Below are 19,369 nucleotides of genomic sequence, written 5' to 3'. Positions count from 1 at the left end.
CATAGGCTCCCTGACCCACAACCTTAATGCATCAGGACAACACTCCAACCAGCTGAGCTACCCAAACAGGGCCAGAATTTATTTAGTTTTTTAATGTTTATTTTATTGATTTTAGAGAGAGAGAAAGGGAGAGAGAGAAAGAGAGCGAGAGATAGATAGATCCGTTACTGTATGTGCCCTAAACGGGAATCGAACTGGCAACCTCTGCGTTTTGGGAGGGCAATCTACCCACCTGGATGCCAGGGCTCAGAATTTGTTTTTTAATATAGTTCTAAATAAGAAATTCAAAGACATTTCTGACCATTATATTATTTCAGAGAAAGAAGCAAGTAATTTCTTCTTTTTTTTTCCACACTGGGGGTGTCCAATAAATATTAAATACTGATACTACCATTAAAACTATAAAATTATAAAGATGAAAACAATAAATGTTGTTTTTTACAAAAAAAGAGGGGATAGATGGTTAAAGGAGGGAGATTAGAAGGGGTTTTTTTGTTTGTTTTTTATGTTGACAATAATAATATTAAATCGGGTATAAGTTTATGGAACCTGTGAAATGCTTAAACAACCACCAAAAATTAATTTTAAAAAGCTGGAGGTTTTCCCTGGCTGGTTGGCTCAGCAGTAGAGTGTCAGCCCAACATGTAGATGTCCCAGGTTCAATTCCTGGTCAGGGCGCACAGGAGAGGTGCCTATCTCCTTATCCACCCCTCTTCCTTCTCTCTCTCTCTCTCTCTCTCTCTCTCTTCCCCTTCTGCAGCCAAGACTTAATTGGAGCCAGTTGGTCCCGGGCACTAAGAAGAGCTTGGTTGCTGAGCAATGGAGCAATGACCTAGATGGGCAAAGGATCGCCCCCTAGGGGGCTTGCTGGATGCATGTGGGAGTCTGTCTCTGCCTCCCTTCCTCTCACTGAAAAACAAAACAAAACAAAAAACCTAGAGGTTTAAGAAACTGGAAACCCAAGCAAAATTGTTGACACCCAAACTCACCTTTGGTTTGTGTAGTGACTTGTGTTTCAAGGTCTGACCACTCCAGTCATCATAAATCCAAAGAGCGTCTTTGCTGTGACATCTTAACATTTCCAGGAACTTACAAAACTTGTGATCAGTAACGTTTATAGAGAAAATGACCTCCTGTTGAAGAGGTGCAATTTTAGTATTCAACCAAGACACTGACTGGTAACCAGTGTGTTTTTGATGGACACCATTGTGTTACTCAGGGTCCTCATAGAAACAGACTCCATAAGATAAGAGAGAGAGAGGGAGAGAGAGAAAGGTTTTTAAGAAGCTGGCCCCCATGACTGTGTGGCCAGCAATTCTGAAATACGCAGGCAGGCTGGCCACCTAGAGACCCAGGAAAAAGAAGGTGCTGCGGCTCAAGTCTGAAAGCTGTCTGGAGGCCTACTTCCTTCTGCCTCCCGGGACCTCAGTCTTCCCTTACAGCCTTCAGCTGACTGGACGAGGCTCGGGGGGTCAGCCGCACAATACAGAATAACTCTCTTTATTCAAAACCAACTATTTAAAGATTAATAACATGCAAAAAATACCTCCACAGCAACACCTAGACTGGTGCTGGACCAAAACCTGGGAACTACAGCCTAGCAAGTTAACACAGAAAATTAACTATCACAACAATCAATATTCCTTTTTAAAAATTAATTAATTAATTTATTTGTTTGTGTGTGTGTGAGAGAGAAAGAGAGAGAAACATTGATTTGTTGTTCCAATAATTTATGTATTCATTGGTTGAATCTTATATGGGCCCCGACCGACCGGGGATCGAACCTGCAACCTTGACGTATCAGGACAATGCTTTAACCAACTGAGCTACCTGGCCAAGCCCCATCAATATCCTTTATCATCCTAGTTATTACAGCTAACCTTCATTCAGCCAATTTGCTTCTCCCTGAAACAAATCAAGCCGTCCCCCTTCACACTGTGTGTGAGATTTCTGTGTACTAAAATCCACATCAAATATCCGTCGGCCTGTGTTTTCCTCGACCTGCATATGACTCGGTTGTAGTAGGTAGAGCTTTTTACATCAATAGAATGGCTTTTACCCGCTTTGGCAGAGCACTTCCTGTTCACAAACAAAAAGCCTTGGGCACTATCATGTTCCATCAGCATGCATCTCTCATCAGTGAAAGTATCCCAGTCGCTTTGATGCGGGGAAGTCATTGCGATCCTTTTGTTTACAAATCCGTGTCTTGGATTAAACATTCATGGCAACTATTCAGTGAACAAAAACACACAGAAGTATTCGACCTCTAATGAAAGTTTAATCGTGATCTGATAGCAGGGGCTTCCAAAGCGCCCAGGACAGCAAGCGTGTGGCGTGAGCTCCTTCCCGGTCAAAAGTGGGGGCGGCACTGTTCCACCTGTCCGCCTGGCCGCCTGTTCCCGGGTCCCCGCACAGCTCCGTGGACGGACCTCTCTCCCAGCCTAACCACCTCCTGCTTCCGGTTCCGCAGAGTGGCTATGGAGGTCTCAGACCAAGAACAAAGCTCCCAAGGGCTGGATTTGGAGGAGATAACTAGGAAAATTTCATTTCTTGACAGATGGAGGAAAATCTTTAGTTATGTCAGGTAAGATGTGGTCATTTTCTCACTTTTCTAGAACCAGAGAGACTTTAGGTATTTTGGTGATCAGTGTTTACGCTTGCTATATGAGAAGTCTCCATGATAGATCTACATTTGAAAGGCGTAACTATTTGCAGAAAAAGACGTCCTTAGCAAGGTTAGGGTTGAGGAGCTTTACAGATGGGAGGGTTGGATAGAGTCCTTTTCTTGATGTTTTCTCTTTCGTTTTTAGGTTGGGGGCCAATAATACAACTCCTCAGGTAATTATTTTTTTCTCAAAGCCTATGTGTTTTCCTCTAGTTGCTTCTTCAAACAACCATGTTATCAGCAAAATATTCTATGCACATAATGTCACTAAGGCACCTGGCACTTACTGTGTGAAGACCTAAAAGTAGAGAGCCTGGTCAAGGTCTTTTCTTGTGCTTTCTTTTTTCATAAACATCTCTTCCTACGTTTATGGGCGACTTTTCATCATTATAAGCACCATATGGTTATTATTTTAGAAAAAAGAAAAGTAATATTAGAACCTGGAGTCCCTGCACTTGTGAAATAACGCTCTCTTCTGACAACAAAGTGCTTCGGCGTCCCTGAAGAGAAGCAGTTTGGAAAATACTTATCTTTATTCAGCTTCTGAGAAATTGTTTTCCTTCACCCTTTTCAAAGGAGAGAGAGATGACTGAATTCTGGGTGTTAAAAGGCATTTTCAAAATCTGTTTTACAATAGAAGATGAAAAATGTCTGTACCTCGTGTCCCCCGGAAAGGTTAGAAGATAACAGACTTTGTATCTCAGACACTCATCCAATCATTGAACTAACACGGCACAGAAATATTAAGGTGATTTTCAGCAGCGTATGATTTGATCAGACAGTGGAATTATTAATGCTTTCACCATAACTTGAAAGCGCCGGGCCCCGAGGAACCTGTGATCAAAAGCCTTCTTTGTGCTATTCTCTTTACTGTCGTCTAAATTAGAATCGGGGAGCTAGTGATTCTACTTCAGTCCTGGAGATAGTCAATCAATAAATAAACCAATACCGAGTTACGCCTTACCCAGGTAGAGGAGACCCACCTGCGTAAAGGTAAAAGACCTTTTTCCATTTGATTTACAAAACGCGTCTGATCCAATCAGCGGCCTGCGACTTGGAACCTGTGTTTCTGAGATAAGGAAGCGTGTCAGCCTCTAGGAACCCAGAAACACTAACAAGGCCGTTGCCTTCACGCGGCAGCTCCCCACAGGGCAGACGGGTTTCACGGCGTGAGTGGGGAGGCGACGTAACTGGCAGGAGAGGTGACGCTAACTAATATCTCAACGCCACATCGTCAGTCAAGAAACAGAGGAACAGGTTTATTTTTCTTTACAGATGCGGGGGTGGGAGGTGAATTTTTTAAAGAAGGAAATCTCAGTCACTCACGGGGGACTAGGAACCAGAGAGAGTGAAAAGGAAGGCACCTGACTTCATGCGATGGCCGGTTAACAACATCGAGAAAAATCCCTCTCCTGGACTGAGAAGGTTTAGTCATTGTTTATAAAATGCTGTCCTCTCAAAACAAGACTCAGTGACATTTACATTCTTCTCTAAACATGATTTCCCGTCAAGGTCTTGATAGCATTAATTATGTTTCCATAGTTACTTCGTGTCACATGAAACTTAGGAGAGAAACCCCTTACACAGATGCTGGGGTTCTTCTGTCTCTTTTCTTGCTGTGTCTCACAATTTTCAGACATCTGGAAAAGGGAGACAGTAGTTTCTGGGGGGGAAAAATATCCAAGAGGGAGAAAGAAAAATGGGGGAAGGTCATCACAGCTCTGTTTGCTTTGTTTTTTTGGTGGTGGCACTTTACACAGACTCACAAAGACCGCCACGTGTCTGCTGATGAACATGAAGATGGACCAGGGATACCTCAGCCCAGAGGACAAGGACACTGGCCACCCAGTAGCCTTTGTTCCATTCCCAGCCCCTCCACCATCCCTTCAAAATCGGGAGGCGTCCCCATCTCCCTGGCAGTGGCCACGGTGAGTACGGCTTGTCAATTAAACATGAGACGAAACGTAATCTTCCCCAAACAACAGGGCTGGAGAATCCTATCTGCTGCCATGTGAGAGGATTATCGAAGGTAAGACTACACACGGCGGTTATTGGTAAAAGGAGAATATAATTAAAATGACTTATTTATAGTATTTTTTCAAGGACACGGGTGATGTTATGGTCTTCGCCTACTCCCCAACTCTGAATTTCTCTTGATTCGCTTCCTTGATTTGATGGTTAAATTGGCAGGAGAAAGGGACTTAAGGCCAAATAATTCACTATCAAAGGGAGGGTAGGTCAGCGGTCAAGTGCTGTGAACGTGTAAGACCATGTGGATGCTGAGACGGACCCGTCCCAGTATGAGCAGGAGGGAGGGAGGGAGGGGCCTCTGCCAGGCCCGGCCCTGGGCCAAGAGCTGGTCTCAGGAAGCAGGGATTTCTGGGGCCGCCAACTACTGTGCAGATTTGAAAAGAACCCAATATTTGGGGATCCAGGTGAATCTGGAAGCTTCTGGCCCTGAGGACCATTTGCTCAATTCAAAACTTGGCCAGGGCAGGGGTGAGGGACTGGGACGGACTCGCAGTGAGGAGGCAGAACTACAGCATCTCACTGGATGGCACAGTCCCGGGCGGCAGGCAAGGTCTCGGCAGACGTCCAAAGGACCAGCTGTCATGGTCGAAGCCACGTGCTGGGAACCAGGGGAGCCTAGTCAGGAGAGGAGCCAGGGGAATAGGACCCACCAGGGTCAGAGGTGCCTCCCACTCACAGCAGCCCTCCACATTCTAGAGCCACGGGCAGAGACCGCTCTGCGGCCCTGACAGGGAGCAGAAGGCACCTCTCCTGAGCTCCGGCGGTCCTGCCCCTGGGCCTGGGTGCAGGGACCTAGGATGAGCCTGGTGGGCCTGCCCCTGGGCCTGGGTGCAGGGACCTAGGATGAGCCTGGTGGGCCTGCCCCTGAGCCCAGTGCCAGGACCCGGGGTGAGCACTGGCTGCCCTGCCCCTGAGCCCAGGTGCAGAGACCCGGGGTGAGCACTGGCTGCCCTGCCCCTGGGCCCAGGTGCCAGGACCCGGGGTGAGCACTGGCTGCCCTGCCCCTGAGCCCGGTGCCAGGACCCAGGGTGAGCACTGGCTGCCCTGCCCCTGAGCCCGGTGCCAGGACCTGGGGTGAGCACTGGCTGCCCTGCCCCTGAGCCCAGTGCCAGGACCCGGGGTGAGCACTGACTGCCCTGCCCCTGGGCCCAGGTGCCAGGACCCGGGGTGAGTGCTGGCTGCCCTGCCCCTGAGCCCAGGTGCAGAGACCCGGGGTGAGCACTGGCTGCCCTGCCCCTAAGCCCAGGTGCAGAGACCCGGGGTGAGCACTGGCTGCCCTGCCCCTGAGCCCAGGTGCAGAGACCCGGGGTGAGCACTGGCTGCCCTGCCCCTGAGCCCAGGTGCAGAGACCCGGGGTGAGCACTGGCTGCCCTGCCCCTGAGCCCAGGTGCAGAGACCCGGGGTGAGCACTGGCTGCCCTGTCCCTAAGCCCAGGTGCAGAGACCCGGGGTGAGCACTGGCTGCCCTGCCCCTGGGCCCGGTGCCAGGACCCGGGGTGAGCACTGACTGCCCTGCCCCTGGACCCAGGTGCCAGGACCCGGGGTGAGCACTGGCTGCCCTGCCCCTGAGCCCGGTGCCAGGACCCGGGGTGAGCACTGGCTGCCCTGCCCCTGAGCCCAGGTGCAGAGACCCGGGGTGAGCACTGGCTGCCCTGCCCCTGAGCCCAGGTGCAGAGACCCGGGGTGAGCCCTGGCTGCCCTGCCCCTGAGCCCAGGTGCAGAGACCCGGGGTGAGCACTGGCTGCCCTGCCCCTGAGCCCAGGTGCAGAGACCCGGGGTGAGCACTGGCTGCCCTGCCCCTGAGCCAAGGTGCCAGGACCAGGGTGAGCACTGGCTGCCCTGCCCCTGGGCCCAGGTGCAGAGACCCGGGGTGAGCACTGGCTGCCCTGCCCCTGGGCCCAGGTGCAGAGACCCGGGGTGAGCACTGGCTGCCCTGCCCCTAAGCCCAGGTGCAGAGACCCGGGGTGAGCACTGGCTGCCCTGCCCCTGGGCCCGGTGCCAGGACCCGGGGTGAGCACTGACTGCCCTGCCCCTGGGCCCAGGTGCCAGGACCCGGGGTGAGCACTGGCTGCCCTGCCCCTGAGCCCGGTGCCAGGACCCGGGGTGAGCACTGGCTGCCCTGCCCCTGAGCCCAGGTGCAGAGACCCGGGGTGAGCACTGGCTGCCCTGCCCCTGAGCCCAGGTGCAGAGACCCGGAGTGAGCCCTGGCTGCCCTGCCCCTGAGCCCAGGTGCAGAGACCCGGGGTGAGCACTGGCTGCCCTGCCCCTGAGCCCAGGTGCAGAGACCCGGGGTGAGCACTGGCTGCCCTGCCCCTGAGCCAAGGTGCCAGGACCGGGGTGAGCACTGGCTGCCCTGCCCCTGGGCCCAGGTGCAGAGACCCGGGGTGAGCACTGGCTGCCCTGCCCCTGGGCCCGGTGCCAGGACCCGGGGTGAGCACTGGCTGCCCTGCCCCTGGGCCCAGGCTCAGGGACTCGAGATGAGCCCAGTGGACCTGCCCCTGAGCCCGGGTGCAGAGATCCGGGTGAGCCTGGCCGTCCCTTAAGCGCCTACAAGGAAACATCAGATCTAAGGACCCCGTCCCCCCACATCATCAGAGACAGGGACCCCAGCCCCACTGCTTTAATCACACATTGTCCCCTAGGCTGCACAGAGCCCCTCTCCACTGTCACCCCAGCAGCACCAGGGCACTGCGAGGCCCACTTGCTCCTTCTCGTCAAACATCTTCGCGCCCCAGTCCACCATCCCTCTTGTGCTCAAACGCCCAGTGTCACGAGAGGACCGGTCAGCGCAGCTCTCGCGAGACGCTCCGCTCAGGGGCCTTGTGGTCCCTGGATGGCGCCTGAACTCGCTGTGTGTTAGACACCTAGTGAATCCTCCCCTTTGGGTGAGGAAGACAGGTCACATGTCATCCTGCTAGTGTCCAGCCTCGGCGGTCACGCTGCCACACTGCGCGGGAGGAACAAAAGCTAGAGCAGCTATCTGTATTTTACCGGACAAGCTAATGTTTGTCATGAACAACCTCTAATACAAACGTAGGTAGCTTCAGCCTCCGAAATAAACTTCTATGGAAAATGTCCCTTTAAAATTTATATCTATATATCTGTATGTAGATACGTATACATCTGGAATAGGCTGCTTTGTGTGTGAAAAAGGGAGAAAAACGATATGATTGTCTAACCCGTATTTGCCTGTATGCACACACAGAAATTGCAGAAGACTTTGTAACGGATAACGGTGGGGGAAGGGCGGGGACAGGAGGGGGGTGGGAGGGAGTCTTTCTCAGCTACCGTTTTGTGCTCCAGATTTTGAACCCTTCGGATGTATGACCCATTATTAAAAAAAAACCACACACATACAAATCTTTAAAATGGGGGAGGGGGAGAGGAGAAGCGTTCACAGATGCTTCCAAAGTCTTCCAGTCTCTCCCTGTGTCGTTAGAGAGGCTGGGGCGTCTGGGCCTGAATTCCTCACTTCTCCACCAACACAAACGGGATACAATGGAGACCTCCTTCCCCACCCCACCCCCAGCCCCCCACCCCGCCACCCTTGTGACTTTTCCCGGGTCATCCTCTCCCTTTGGGAAGGGCTGGAAGACCAAAGAATCGGACCACTATAGCCTGAAACGGAGCTGATGGGAATACTCAGAAAGTCCCAGAAGTAGGGAAAATTTGATTTTCCTGAAAATAAATAAATAAATAAATCTGGACATGCTCCCGTCATGTGGGCCAGAGGCCAGCGCATCCTTTAAATAGCAGTCACCTTGATTAAACACAGCTCAGGACTCCGGGACCTGAAGATGATAAGCCTTGGGCTTCTGAACGTGTGTGTCCCAGAAGGCGGTTTGGAAGCGTGGCCGAGTCTAATCGACATTTGGGCAGTGCAGTTGCCCGGTAAATACCCACTGAAATATTTTTATTTATCTATTGACTTGAGAGAAAGGTAGAAAGAGGTAGAGAGAGAGAAGCATCAATTTGTCCTTGCACTTATTGATGCATTCATTGGTTGACTCTAGTATGTGCCCTGGGGATCGAACCCACAACCTTGGCATAGCAGGGCGATGCTCTAACCCACTGAGCTACCCAGCCTGGGTTTCTGACACCACCTAAGAACGCATTTTGTTGTCATCCTGCCATTTCTCCCCACTCTGTCTGAAGTAGAGATGCGTGGCATTTCCTGGCACCGCACACCCTCTCCGCTGAGAATCGGCTGCGAGAGCAGGGGTGGGTGCAGCGCCCTCCGCACTCTTGCTTCCCGGGCTCTCCTGCTCCTCGCCTTTTTGTGGCCCTATTTCCAATAGCACAGCCTCCTTCCTCCCCCGCAGCGTGACACGCTGTGGTGTGTGTGCTGCGGCAAACTTTGCGCAAGTGTGCCGGCCCAGGGGAGACTGTGGACAAGGGGAGCACCTGCCTCGGGCCCCTCCACCAGCCTGCCGCTGCCCGCCCTCCCGTGGGCATCTCCCACCCCCCTCCACGCCGGGCCCTTCCCCAGGACCCAGCCTGGAACGGGCTCCTGTAGCCTCCCTTCTCAGCAGCCAGCAGACGAAACCCTGGTGTCTTTGCCACGCCACCCAGCAGGATCACACTGAAAATGCAACACTGAGAGGTCAAACATTTTGGGGGAGACCCATATAAAAATGTAATAGAGGATAACAGGCAAAGAGGTGGCTTTCTGGGAGCAGGGAGCACATCCTGGCGCCCCAGCCGAAGGTCTGGCCGGTAGATGGGCCTCGGGAGATGTTTAATGAATTCATTAATTTGCTGCTCTGGACAATCCCCTAGCGAGGCATCTCAGTCCAGGGTGGTGACTGTCCTTCGTGCGCCCCTTTATGTACTGGCTCACCTTCTCCATCCTGCTTTCCGCCCAGGACGGGCTGTAGTGCCTCCATCAGCAGCGGTCCCCACCCCCACCCTGCCGCCCCACCCTGTCTGACTTCCTGTCGGGCTGGGCCAATGGGGTGTGGAGGGAGACAGAAGGGACACAGCGGGATGGACCCCTCCACCAGCTGCAGCCCTCCCCCAGCTGCAGTCCTCCTCCCAGCTGCGGTCCTCCCCCAGCTGCGGTCCTCCCCCAGCCACAGTCCTCCCCCCTCCCAGCTGCAGTCCTCCCCCAGCTGCAGTCCTCCTCCATCTTCCCAGCTGCAGTTCTCCCCCAGCTGCAGTCCTCCTCCCAGCTGCAGTTCTCCCCCAGCTGTAGTCCTCCCCCAAGATGCAGTCCTCCCCCAGCTGCAGTCCTCCTCCCAGCTGCAGTTCTCCCCCAGCTGTAGTCCTCCCCCAAGATGCAGTCCTCCCCCAGCTGCAGTCCTCCTCCCAGCTGCAGTTCTCCCCCAGCTGTAGTCCTCCCCCAAGATGCAGTCCTCCCCCAGCTGCGGTCCTCCCCCCGCTGCAGTCCTCCCTCCAGCTGCAGTCCTCCTCCCAGCTGTAGTCCTCCCCCAAGCTGCGGTCCTCCCCCAGCCACAGTCCTCCCCCCCTCCCAGCTGCAGTCCTCCCCCAGCTGCAGTCCTCCTCCAGCTGCAGTCCTCCCCCATCCTCCCAGCTGCAGTCCTCCCCCAGCTGCGGTCCTCCCCCAGCTGCGGTCCTCCCCCAGCTGTGGTCCTCCCCCCAGCTGCAGTCCTCCCCCATCCTCCCAGCTGCAGTTCTCCCCCAGCTGCAGTCCTCCTCCCAGCTGCGGTTCTCCCCAAGCTGTAGTCCTCCCCCAAGATGCAGTCCTCCCCCATCCTCCCAGCTGCAGTTCTCCCCCAGCTGCAGTCCTCCTCCCAGCTGCAGTTCTCCCCCAGCTGCAGTCCTCCCCCAAGATGCAGTCCTCCCCCAGCTGCGGTCCTCCTCCCAGCTGCGGTCCTCCTCCCAGCTGCAGTCCTCCCCCTGCTGCGGTCCTCCCCCAGCTGCGGTCCTCCCCCAGCTGCGGTCCTCCCCCAGCTGCAATCCTCCCCCCAGGTGCGGTCCTCCTCCCAGGTGCGGTCCTCCCCTCAGCTGCGGTCCTCCCCCCAGCTGCGGTCCTCCTCCCAGCTGCGGTCCTCCCCCAGCTACGGTCCTCCCCCCAGCTTCAGTCCTCCCTCCAGCTGCAGTCCTCCCCCCTCCTCCCAGCTGCGGTCCTCCCCCAGCTGCGGTCCTCCCCCTAGCTGCGGTCCTCCTCCCAGCTGCGGTCCTCCCCCTGCTGCGGTCCTCCCCCAGCTGCGGTCCTCCTCCCCACTGTGGTCCTCCCCCAGCTGCAGTCCTCCTCCCAGCTGCAGTCCTCCCCCCTCCTCCCAGCTGAAGTCCTCCCCCAGCTGCAGTCCTCCCTCCAGCTTCAGTCCTCCTCCCAGCTGTAGTCCTCCCCCAGCTGCGGTCCTCCCCCAGCTGCGGTCCTCCCCCCGCTGCAGTCCTCCCTCCAGCTGCAGTCCTCCTCCCAGCTGTAGTCCTCCCCCAAGCTGCGGTCCTCCCCCAGCCACAGTCCTCCCCCCTTCCAGCTGCAGTCCTCCCCCAGCTGCAGTCTTCCCCCATCCTCCCAGCTGCAGTCCTCCTCCAGCTTCAGTCCTCCCCCCAGCTGCAGTCCTCCCCCAGCTGCAGTCCTCCCCCCTCCTCCCAGCTGCGCCTCCCCCAGCTGCGGTCCTCCTCCCCGCTGCGGTCTTCCCCCAGCTGCGGTCCTCCTCCCAGCTGCAGTCCTCCCTCAGCTGCAGTCCTCCCCCCAGCTGCAGTCCTCCCCCCAGCTGCAGTCCTCCCCCCAGCGGCAGTCCTCCCCCCAGCTGCAGTCCTCCCTCCAACTGCAGTCCTCCCCCCAGCTGCAGTCCTCCCCCCAGGGCTCCCTCTCCTGGTTCAAGTAACCAGGCCCTGCCTCTGCCCTGTCAGGCCCAGGAGATAATACGACTCCTTATGGTCGCCAGCCCTGGGACTGCATCAGCCTTTGTGTTTCCCCATCGGTGGCCCACATCTTTACAAATAGTTTCTGTATTAAACTCTCCTCAAGTTAACTGTCCTGACTGGAGAGCGTGGCCACCGTTTCCGGCTGGGACCCTGCCTGGTGCTTGCGGGAAGCCCCGCCTTTGGGTCCTGGCGCTGCCATTTACTATGTGACCTTGGGCGAACCACTGAACTGCTCGGGGCCTCAAGTCCTTTACTGTCACAGGAAAGGGTTGAATTAGATTTTTTAAAAATTATTCAACAAACGCTTCTTGTGAGCTCCTGTGTACCAGGCACTACCCCAGACGCTGACGGATCCAAGGTGAACACAGTCCAGCCAAGAGCCCCGCACTGCATTCGAAGGGCAAGGACAGCGTTGTCTTCTTAGCACTCATGTCTCTAAGAATTTCTGATTCTATGATGGTCCAGTAATTTTTAAGGCAAGAAAAGATTTGTCTGACCTGTGGTGGCGCAGTGGATAGAGCGCCGACCTGGAATGCTGAGGTCACCGATTCGAAGCCCTGGGTTTGCTGGGTCAAGACACATATGGGAATTGAGGTGTCTTGCTCCCTCCCCCTTCTTTCTCTCTCTCTCTCTCTCTCTCTCTCTCTCTCCCTCCCTCCCTCCCTCCCTCCCTCCCTCTCTAAAATGAATAAATAAAGTCTTTTTTTAAAAAAAAGCAAGAAAAGATTTAGGAAACGAGTTTCAAGGAGAATTATTCTAGAAGGTCATGGTGGGTGGTGGGTGTGAGGTCGAAGAGGACTGAACTGGGCCAGCTTGTCACAGGGAAACTCTAAGCCTAGGGACAAGGGACAAAGCAGTCCAGGTAAGGAAATTAAACCCGTTGAGAGGAATGATTCAGGAAGTGTGTGTGTGAATCATCACCATCATCATCATCACCACAGCAACCAGGAAAAAGATTTTCATTACGATTCCTAGAAAACAAAGAGAAAAACTAAACTGTGCTTGATTGCATTACATAATAATGACCGTCACAGTCATTTATTAGGACCATTTACCGTGGGTGGGTGGTTTCCAGGCAGCACAACAACTTATGCAGATCACTGACTCTGTGTCAGGTTAACCCGGTCATCCAGTTATACTTGACAGGAAAGTAGGTGGGTAAGATGAGTCCCCTCTGCTGTCACTCTAACCAGTGGGGTCTGGCCTGAGAGGCCTGCAGCCCCTCTGTCCTACGCCTCCCCAAGGTGCATCTGGGCAGTGACACTCCCTAAGTCGGAGGTGGCAGCTGGCACCAGAAATAGGAGATGGGATGATGGTTTGGCTTGCAGAATTTTTCTAATTGAATTTGCATCCTAAGCCTTCTTCGTCTCAACAGTCTTAACCTCTCAGCTCATGCATGGCTTCCCCTCCCTCAGTCCTGCCAGTCTCTGGTCTCTTCCCATCTGCGTTAGGACTTCCTTCCTGCAGGCACCAGACGGCCCAGGGCAGACAGGCTGTGTTTCATTAGGTGACAACGCTCTGCGCTGACTCAGCACTTACCGGTCCAAAGCCCCTCCCTACCTCTTCTTTCAAGGACAGCTGTGATGTGGGCCGAGCAGGGGGACAAGCAGATAAAGTCTTACAGAGGTCAGCAACCTGTGCAAGCTCATGGTTGGGAAGGGGCATCCCTGGGGCTCCTCTATGCTGGCTGGTCTTTCTTCTGTGCTATGGAGCTTTGACATCAGGGAAACGCTCTCTGTCATTTTCGATCCTCTGCTGGGGATGGGCTGGGTTGGTGACGCAGTATGGGTCTCTTTGGCCACCGTACATACTGCGTCTGTGTCTAAGAGTAGCCTCTGATCTGCTGTGGCCCCGAGACACAGGACAGATCGTTCTTCCTTAGGTGCAGTTCTGGGCCCTGGCTCCCACTGAAACGTGCCTGCCTCTACTTCTCTGTGGAGACAACCCTCTCTTTGGAGGGTGGGAGCAGAGAGGGCTGGGAGTAATGGGTGATTCCCGCCAGGAAACCAGAGCATGGTCTGACAGGGGTGCAGCAGTCCGGGTGCTTGCTTCTCCTGCCTCTGTCCTTCTTAGGGACCCCGGGGCCAGCTCCATCCCAGCTGGGGAGAGGTCCCAGGCCCTGGGCCAGTCGGGCTCCATGTTCCTTGTCCAATGCCCTGACTGCCAGGGTCAGCTAGCTCCAAAGCACATTCCTGTCTTACTTTTCCATTACTTCCTGCCCTGTGGCCGCAGAACCCACACACACATACGCGCGTGCACACACATGCACGCACACACGGAGTTCTGGGCCCCGGCCCTGGACACCCTAACTGCCGTGTGCGTGTCTGCCGCGCTCTGGATGGCCGCCCTCCCCTCCTCACAGGCAGCAGGGTCTCTGCCGGAGCGCCGGGGCGTCCTTAAGGACCATCCCGAATACCCCGAGTTATCTCCTGGGACAGTCAGCCCCTGCTCCCTCCGGCAGGCAGGCAGGCAGGCAGGCAGGCGAGGACGGCGTGCGTTCACTCCCCTCGAACACTTCTTACCTCCTTTTCTAATCGGAAGGAGTGCGAGCCCCGAGAGAGATTTCACAGGCAACGGTTTCTAGCCGTAAGGCAACAACGTCGTTTTATTTCCTTCGTATCCTTTCTATTGTGCATGGCTAGTCATTTTGATTCTCGTCTAAGGAGGTGATAGCAAGTATCCCCTTTAAATAAGTGTTTTCTAAGTTATAAAGAATGGCCCAAACCGATGAAAAATATTAATTAAATAATGACCGGCGCACTGAAATGACAGCGGTGACAGGACAGCACCTGCAGGAGCACAGCTGGGCGGGCGGGGGGGGGGGGGGGCAGGGCAGCGGCGTTAGAACGGGAACACATCCCAGCTGTGCTTCCCACAGCTGGGCGACGTCCGGCAAATGCTTCTCTGTAAAAGGGGGACACTAATGTACCTCCCTCAAAGGGTTAAATTAACGTAACGAGTGTAGAGCACTTAGCCCAGTGCCTGGTGCATAGGAAATGCTCAATGCTGGATGCCATTTGCCAGCCAAGCTTACATGCCACCTCTTCCATGAAGCCTTCCTGAGGAAGTCCTCTCTCCTTCCTTTGTTCTTTCATGGTAATTTGAACTTGACTTATGGAACTTCACACCTCCTGTTATGGGGTATTAGACCTTCCCCACCTCTCTTCCCCACACTGGACCCAGCACGTGCTAAAGCAAGGGTCGGGAACCTTTTTGGCTGAGAGAGCCATGAACGCCACATAGTTTAAAACGTAATTCCGTGAGAGCCATACAACGACCCGTGTACGTTACACATTATCCAACAAAAATTTGGTGTTGTCCCGGAGGACAGCTGTGATTGGCTCCAGCCACTCGCAACCATGAACATGAGTAGTAGGAAATGAATGGATTGCAAGACATGAGAATGTTTTCTATTTTTAACGTTATTATTTTTTTTTATTAAAGATTTGTCTGTGAGCCAGATGCAGCCGTCAAAAGAGCCACATCTGACTCACGAGCCATAGGTTCCCAACCCCTGTGCTAAATGGTTAGTGGATCTCTGATTATAAGTGATTCCCTCTTTTTTTTTTTTTATTTCATGTGTTTGGTTTATAAAGGTTTGTTTCCATTTTTCTGGGAAGCTCTAAAAGACAGTTTCCAATCTCAATATACCATACAGTATTCTGGAAAACTTGAAAGGTTCTGGGGCAAGAGAACAGAGTGCCTGTTTAATATCACCTAAGCCACAATGGCACTCCGGTTACCAACACCGCGTCCCACCTATTACCTTTTATTCTGGCGTGAGACACGAATACAGGGACAGAGGCCTCAGGACAGAGCAGCGGCCTGTCACGCGTTACACAGAGGTAAAGGAGGGCTGTCCAGCAACGGCGGGTGAGACAGACCCAAAGGACACAAATCAGACGGGGACACCGAAGTGCCGGGGTGACACACTGAGCATTCAGGGTAGAGTAGCCTAAGCGAACCTGATGGAGTCTCTTGCACAGGACTTTACAATTCGTGAAATGAAGCAATACGTCACCCTGACTGGAGGAAGGGGAGCCCCCCCCCAGGATTCCACCACCTTACTGAAGACTGGCGGATGAGGCATGTGTCTGGTAAGAACTACCTTCGTTTAAACAAACCCTCCCCCCCCCACCAGAAGCTGCAGCAGAGCCTCTTTGGAAACACGGCCCGCGCCTTCAGCGACGACTGGGAAAAGGCCTGTTTCAGGTTCCATGCTCCGCATTCTGACCTGGCCTTTGCTTTGGAAGTGGGAAAGGTAAATAGCAGGTGACAATTTTCTTTTTAAATCCCAACTCCCTATTCCTCATTTGGGTTTCCTTTTTCCTTCCCGCCTCACCCAGGCGCATGCACGGTTTTATTACAGTCCCTCGTAGAAACGCACTGGCACTTTAAAACTGAACCTGAAATGGTAACAGACTGTTTAACAGTATGCTCTCCAGGTGGTAACCAATACTCCCACTCCTTTTTCTCCTCTCTCCCACTTCCTCAATTCCTAGTTTCCCTGGCTCTCTTCTCCGAGTCCAAGTCCTGAGTGTCCCCGAGGATTCAGAGGCAGGAGGCAATCTAGCAGCTTCTTTCTGGCTTGTTTAAAACCTCAATAATTCATGTCATTGATCACCAGTCACACAGAATGTCAAGAGCCAGCCATCTATTTCCTTACCTCCGACTCATGGAAAAGTTCGACATGACATGTAACAGGGGGCCTCGTGCAGGAGGGCATATGTCCCCAGGTGCCAGTCCACGGGGCTGGCTCCACACAGAGAGGCTGGTCACTGCGGAGTCGAGCCTGGAGGGACGGCGAGCCGGTGGTACATACACCGTCTCTCGCTAAGCCTAGCGCATCTATATCCCAGGAGGGAAAGGCTGCAGAGGATAGACCGTGACATCGTGTACAAGAGCTGTCCCGTCGTCAAGCCCTGCAGCCGGCCTCCCTGATTCATCCTCCCCCCTCCAGGGCGGCGTCCGGAGCATCCAGATGGCGGTCCAAGGATCCATCCTCAAACACCTGCTGTTGACGAGGGAGGGCAGGGGCCGCAGCTTCCGCGGGTGAGGGGCCGAGGGAGGGCAGGGGCCGCAGCTTCCGCGGGTGAGAGGCCGAGGGAGGGCAGCTTCCGCGGGTGAGAGGCCGAGGGAGGGCAGGGAGGGCAGCTTCCGCGGGTGAGGGGCCGAGGGAGGGCAGGGAGGGCAGCTTCCGCGGGTGAGAGGCCGAGGGAGGGCAGGGAAGGCAGCTTCCGCGGGTGAGGGGCCGAGGGAGGGCAGGGGCCGCAGCTTCCGCGGGTGAGGGGCCGAGGGAGGGCAGGGGCCGCAGCTTCCGCGGGTGAGGGGCCGAGGGAGGGCAGGGAGGGCAGCTTCCGCGGGTGAGGGGCCGAGGGAGGGCAGGGGCCGCAGCTTCCGCGGGTGAGGGGCCGAGGGAGGGCAGGGGCCGCAGCTTCCGCGGGTGAGGGGCCGCTGCGGCAGCGCTCGGAGGGGTTCCTCATTCCACAAGAAGCTCTGTGTGCTCAGTAATCACAGCAGGAAATCCCCCGGGGCCCCCCTAGAAAGACAGAAACCGGGCTGATTGTCCCCGAAGGGCTGCATTTCGTGACTGGGGACAGCTCTCCTGGAGCCACTCTCGAAGCTCAGCTGCAGAGTCACGGTGACGGTTTCTGTGCTCTACAGCAGTGGTCCCCAACCCCCGGGCTGCAGCCCGGTACCGGTCCATGGGCCATTTGGTACTGGTCCGCAGAGAAAGAATAAATAACTTACATGATTTCCATTTTATTTATATTTAAGTCTAAACGATGTTTTATTTTTTTTTTAAATGACCAGATTCCCTCTGTTACATCCGTCTAAGACTCACTCTTGACGCTTGTCTCGGTCACGTGATACATTTATCCGTCCCACCCTAAAGGCCGGCCTGTGAAAATATTTTCTGACATTAAACCGGTCCGTGGCCCAAAAAAGGTTGGGGACCACTGCTCTACGGCAAACCACCCTGTTAGGTGAAGCGAAGCCCCGGGTCTCAGGTGGGCGCACTGGACAATATTCGATGGGAAGCCCCCACCTGGGCGTGCCAGGGGGGAGCGCAGGGTCGACGAACACCCTGATAAGTGAAGAATCAATCTTTCTATTTCACCAGGCTACCAAAGCACCGAGTTTGGTACTTGCCTCTTTCAAAAAATCAGTTCAGATTGCTTTACTCTTAGAATGTAACAAACCCCTATCATTTGCAAAAACTCTATGCTTGATATTAGAGAAAACATAAAGAAGTCAAAAGACACCCTCAGCCCTGGGTGTCACTGTCCCACCTCAGCGAAGGGGGCAGGGACTTTGTACCTCCCACCCCCCTCAGGCAGGGGCCATGGCCATCCTTCAGGAGGGGGCGTTAAGTCCCAGGCGCTGCTGGACCAGGTGGCTCCAGCTCCTCAGAGAACGCTGGAAAGCAGGAGCCAGTCACAGCAGTACCGGAAAGAACCGGGGGACGTGCCCATCAGCTAAGGAAAAGGGGTCCCGGGGAATCCAGGTGGAATGCACAATACCAGCTGCACGGCTGCCAAGCAGTGAACCCGGTCCCAGCAAGTGGCAAACATGAACTGCATGGTAGCCAGCAACTGCCCCCATAGCCCACTCCATGAAGCCTTCCGGAACCTTCCTCGTCACCGCTCTCTCCCTTCTCTCCTCTCATCACGCCTCCTCCTATTCTCACCTGCTTCCTACTCGGGTTGGGGCGTACAAGGCTCCTTGTTACTCTGTTCTATATTGCCACAGGACTAAGTGGGCTCTGACTACAGCCGAGTTCCTCAGCCAAACTCTGTCTTCTGTTTCTTCATCAGGACAACAGTGACCCATGTAAAACACGGAGGAAACAGGCCGCGTACAGGTCTACCACCTAAAGATGGGCTCCCATTTCCTGGGAGGTTTGACAGCCTCAGGGTCACTGCTCACTGGAGTGTAATGGCTAAGAGTAGGGACCAGGAGCCAGACCACCTGCATTCAGATTGCTGCTCTACCCCTTTAAAGACGAATGAGCAGGCCTGACCAGGTGGTGGCACAGTGGATAGAGCACTGACCTGGGACACTGAGAACCCAGGTTCAAAACCCTGAGGTCGCCGGCTTGAGAGAGGGCTCATCTCACTTGAGCATGGGGTCGCTGCTTGAGCGTGGGATCATAGATGTGACCCCACAGTCACTGGCTTGAACCCAAGGTCACTGGCTTGAACAAGGGGTCACTGGCTCAGCTGGAGCCCTGGTCATGGCACGTATGAGAAGCAATCAATGAACAACTAAAGTAACACAACTACTAGCTGATGCTTCTCATCTCTCTCCCTTTCTATCTGTCTCTCTTTCTCAGAAAAGAAGAAAAGAAAAGAAAGATGAATGACAAGGGGCAAATGGTTCAACCCCTTTGTCTGCCTTTCCTCCTATAAAACAGGAGTAGGGATAGAACGCACCTCACAGGTTGCTGTGAGGATTACATGAAGCCGTGTGTGGAGTGTGGGAACCATGCCGGGCACATGACTACCCCAGGGTGGAGGGGTATAAGCTCTGGGTCAGTGAGGGCAGTCTGCAGGTGGCCCGGGACGTACAGGACGTGATCAGGCTGAGAGGACAGGCGTGCAGGCCCATGGTGCCTGAGCAAAGGCGCGGAGGGAGAATGTGGGAGTATGTTCAGGGGGCTGATCCAGCTGCTGGGGCGGAGGTTTGCACACTGGGAATCAGGGAGATGAAACTGGAAGAGCTGCTCTTGGGAAGGGCAGTGCTGGTTAAAGAGCTGAGATCAGTCCTGGCTGGCGTTCCGGAAAGAGGACAGGTGTGGGACTCGACGGGGCGACAGCACCCAGGGTGGGACCGG

The 19,369-nt window shown here is 54.7% G+C and overlaps 1 protein-coding gene across 1 annotated transcript in view; it reads left to right on the top strand.

Annotated features, from left to right (window-relative positions):
• MINDY4B (MINDY family member 4B) overlaps positions 1-19,369 on the top strand; it is a 63,109-nt gene that overhangs the window by 20,882 nt on the left and 22,858 nt on the right. Inside the window, exons 2-6 of the mRNA XM_066240789.1 lie at positions 2,416-2,584; positions 2,811-2,838; positions 4,426-4,593; positions 15,674-15,793; positions 16,493-16,584. Of these exons, the coding sequence (XP_066096886.1) occupies positions 2,416-2,584; positions 2,811-2,838; positions 4,426-4,593; positions 15,674-15,793; positions 16,493-16,584 (577 nt within the window). The remainder of the gene's footprint in view (positions 1-2,415; positions 2,585-2,810; positions 2,839-4,425; positions 4,594-15,673; positions 15,794-16,492; positions 16,585-19,369) is intronic.

The sequence above is a fragment of the Saccopteryx bilineata genome, chromosome 8 (genome assembly GCF_036850765.1).
Source record: "Saccopteryx bilineata isolate mSacBil1 chromosome 8, mSacBil1_pri_phased_curated, whole genome shotgun sequence".
Lineage (NCBI taxonomy): Eukaryota > Metazoa > Chordata > Mammalia > Chiroptera > Emballonuridae > Saccopteryx > Saccopteryx bilineata.
This window is presented reverse-complemented; position numbering and strand designations above follow the sequence as displayed.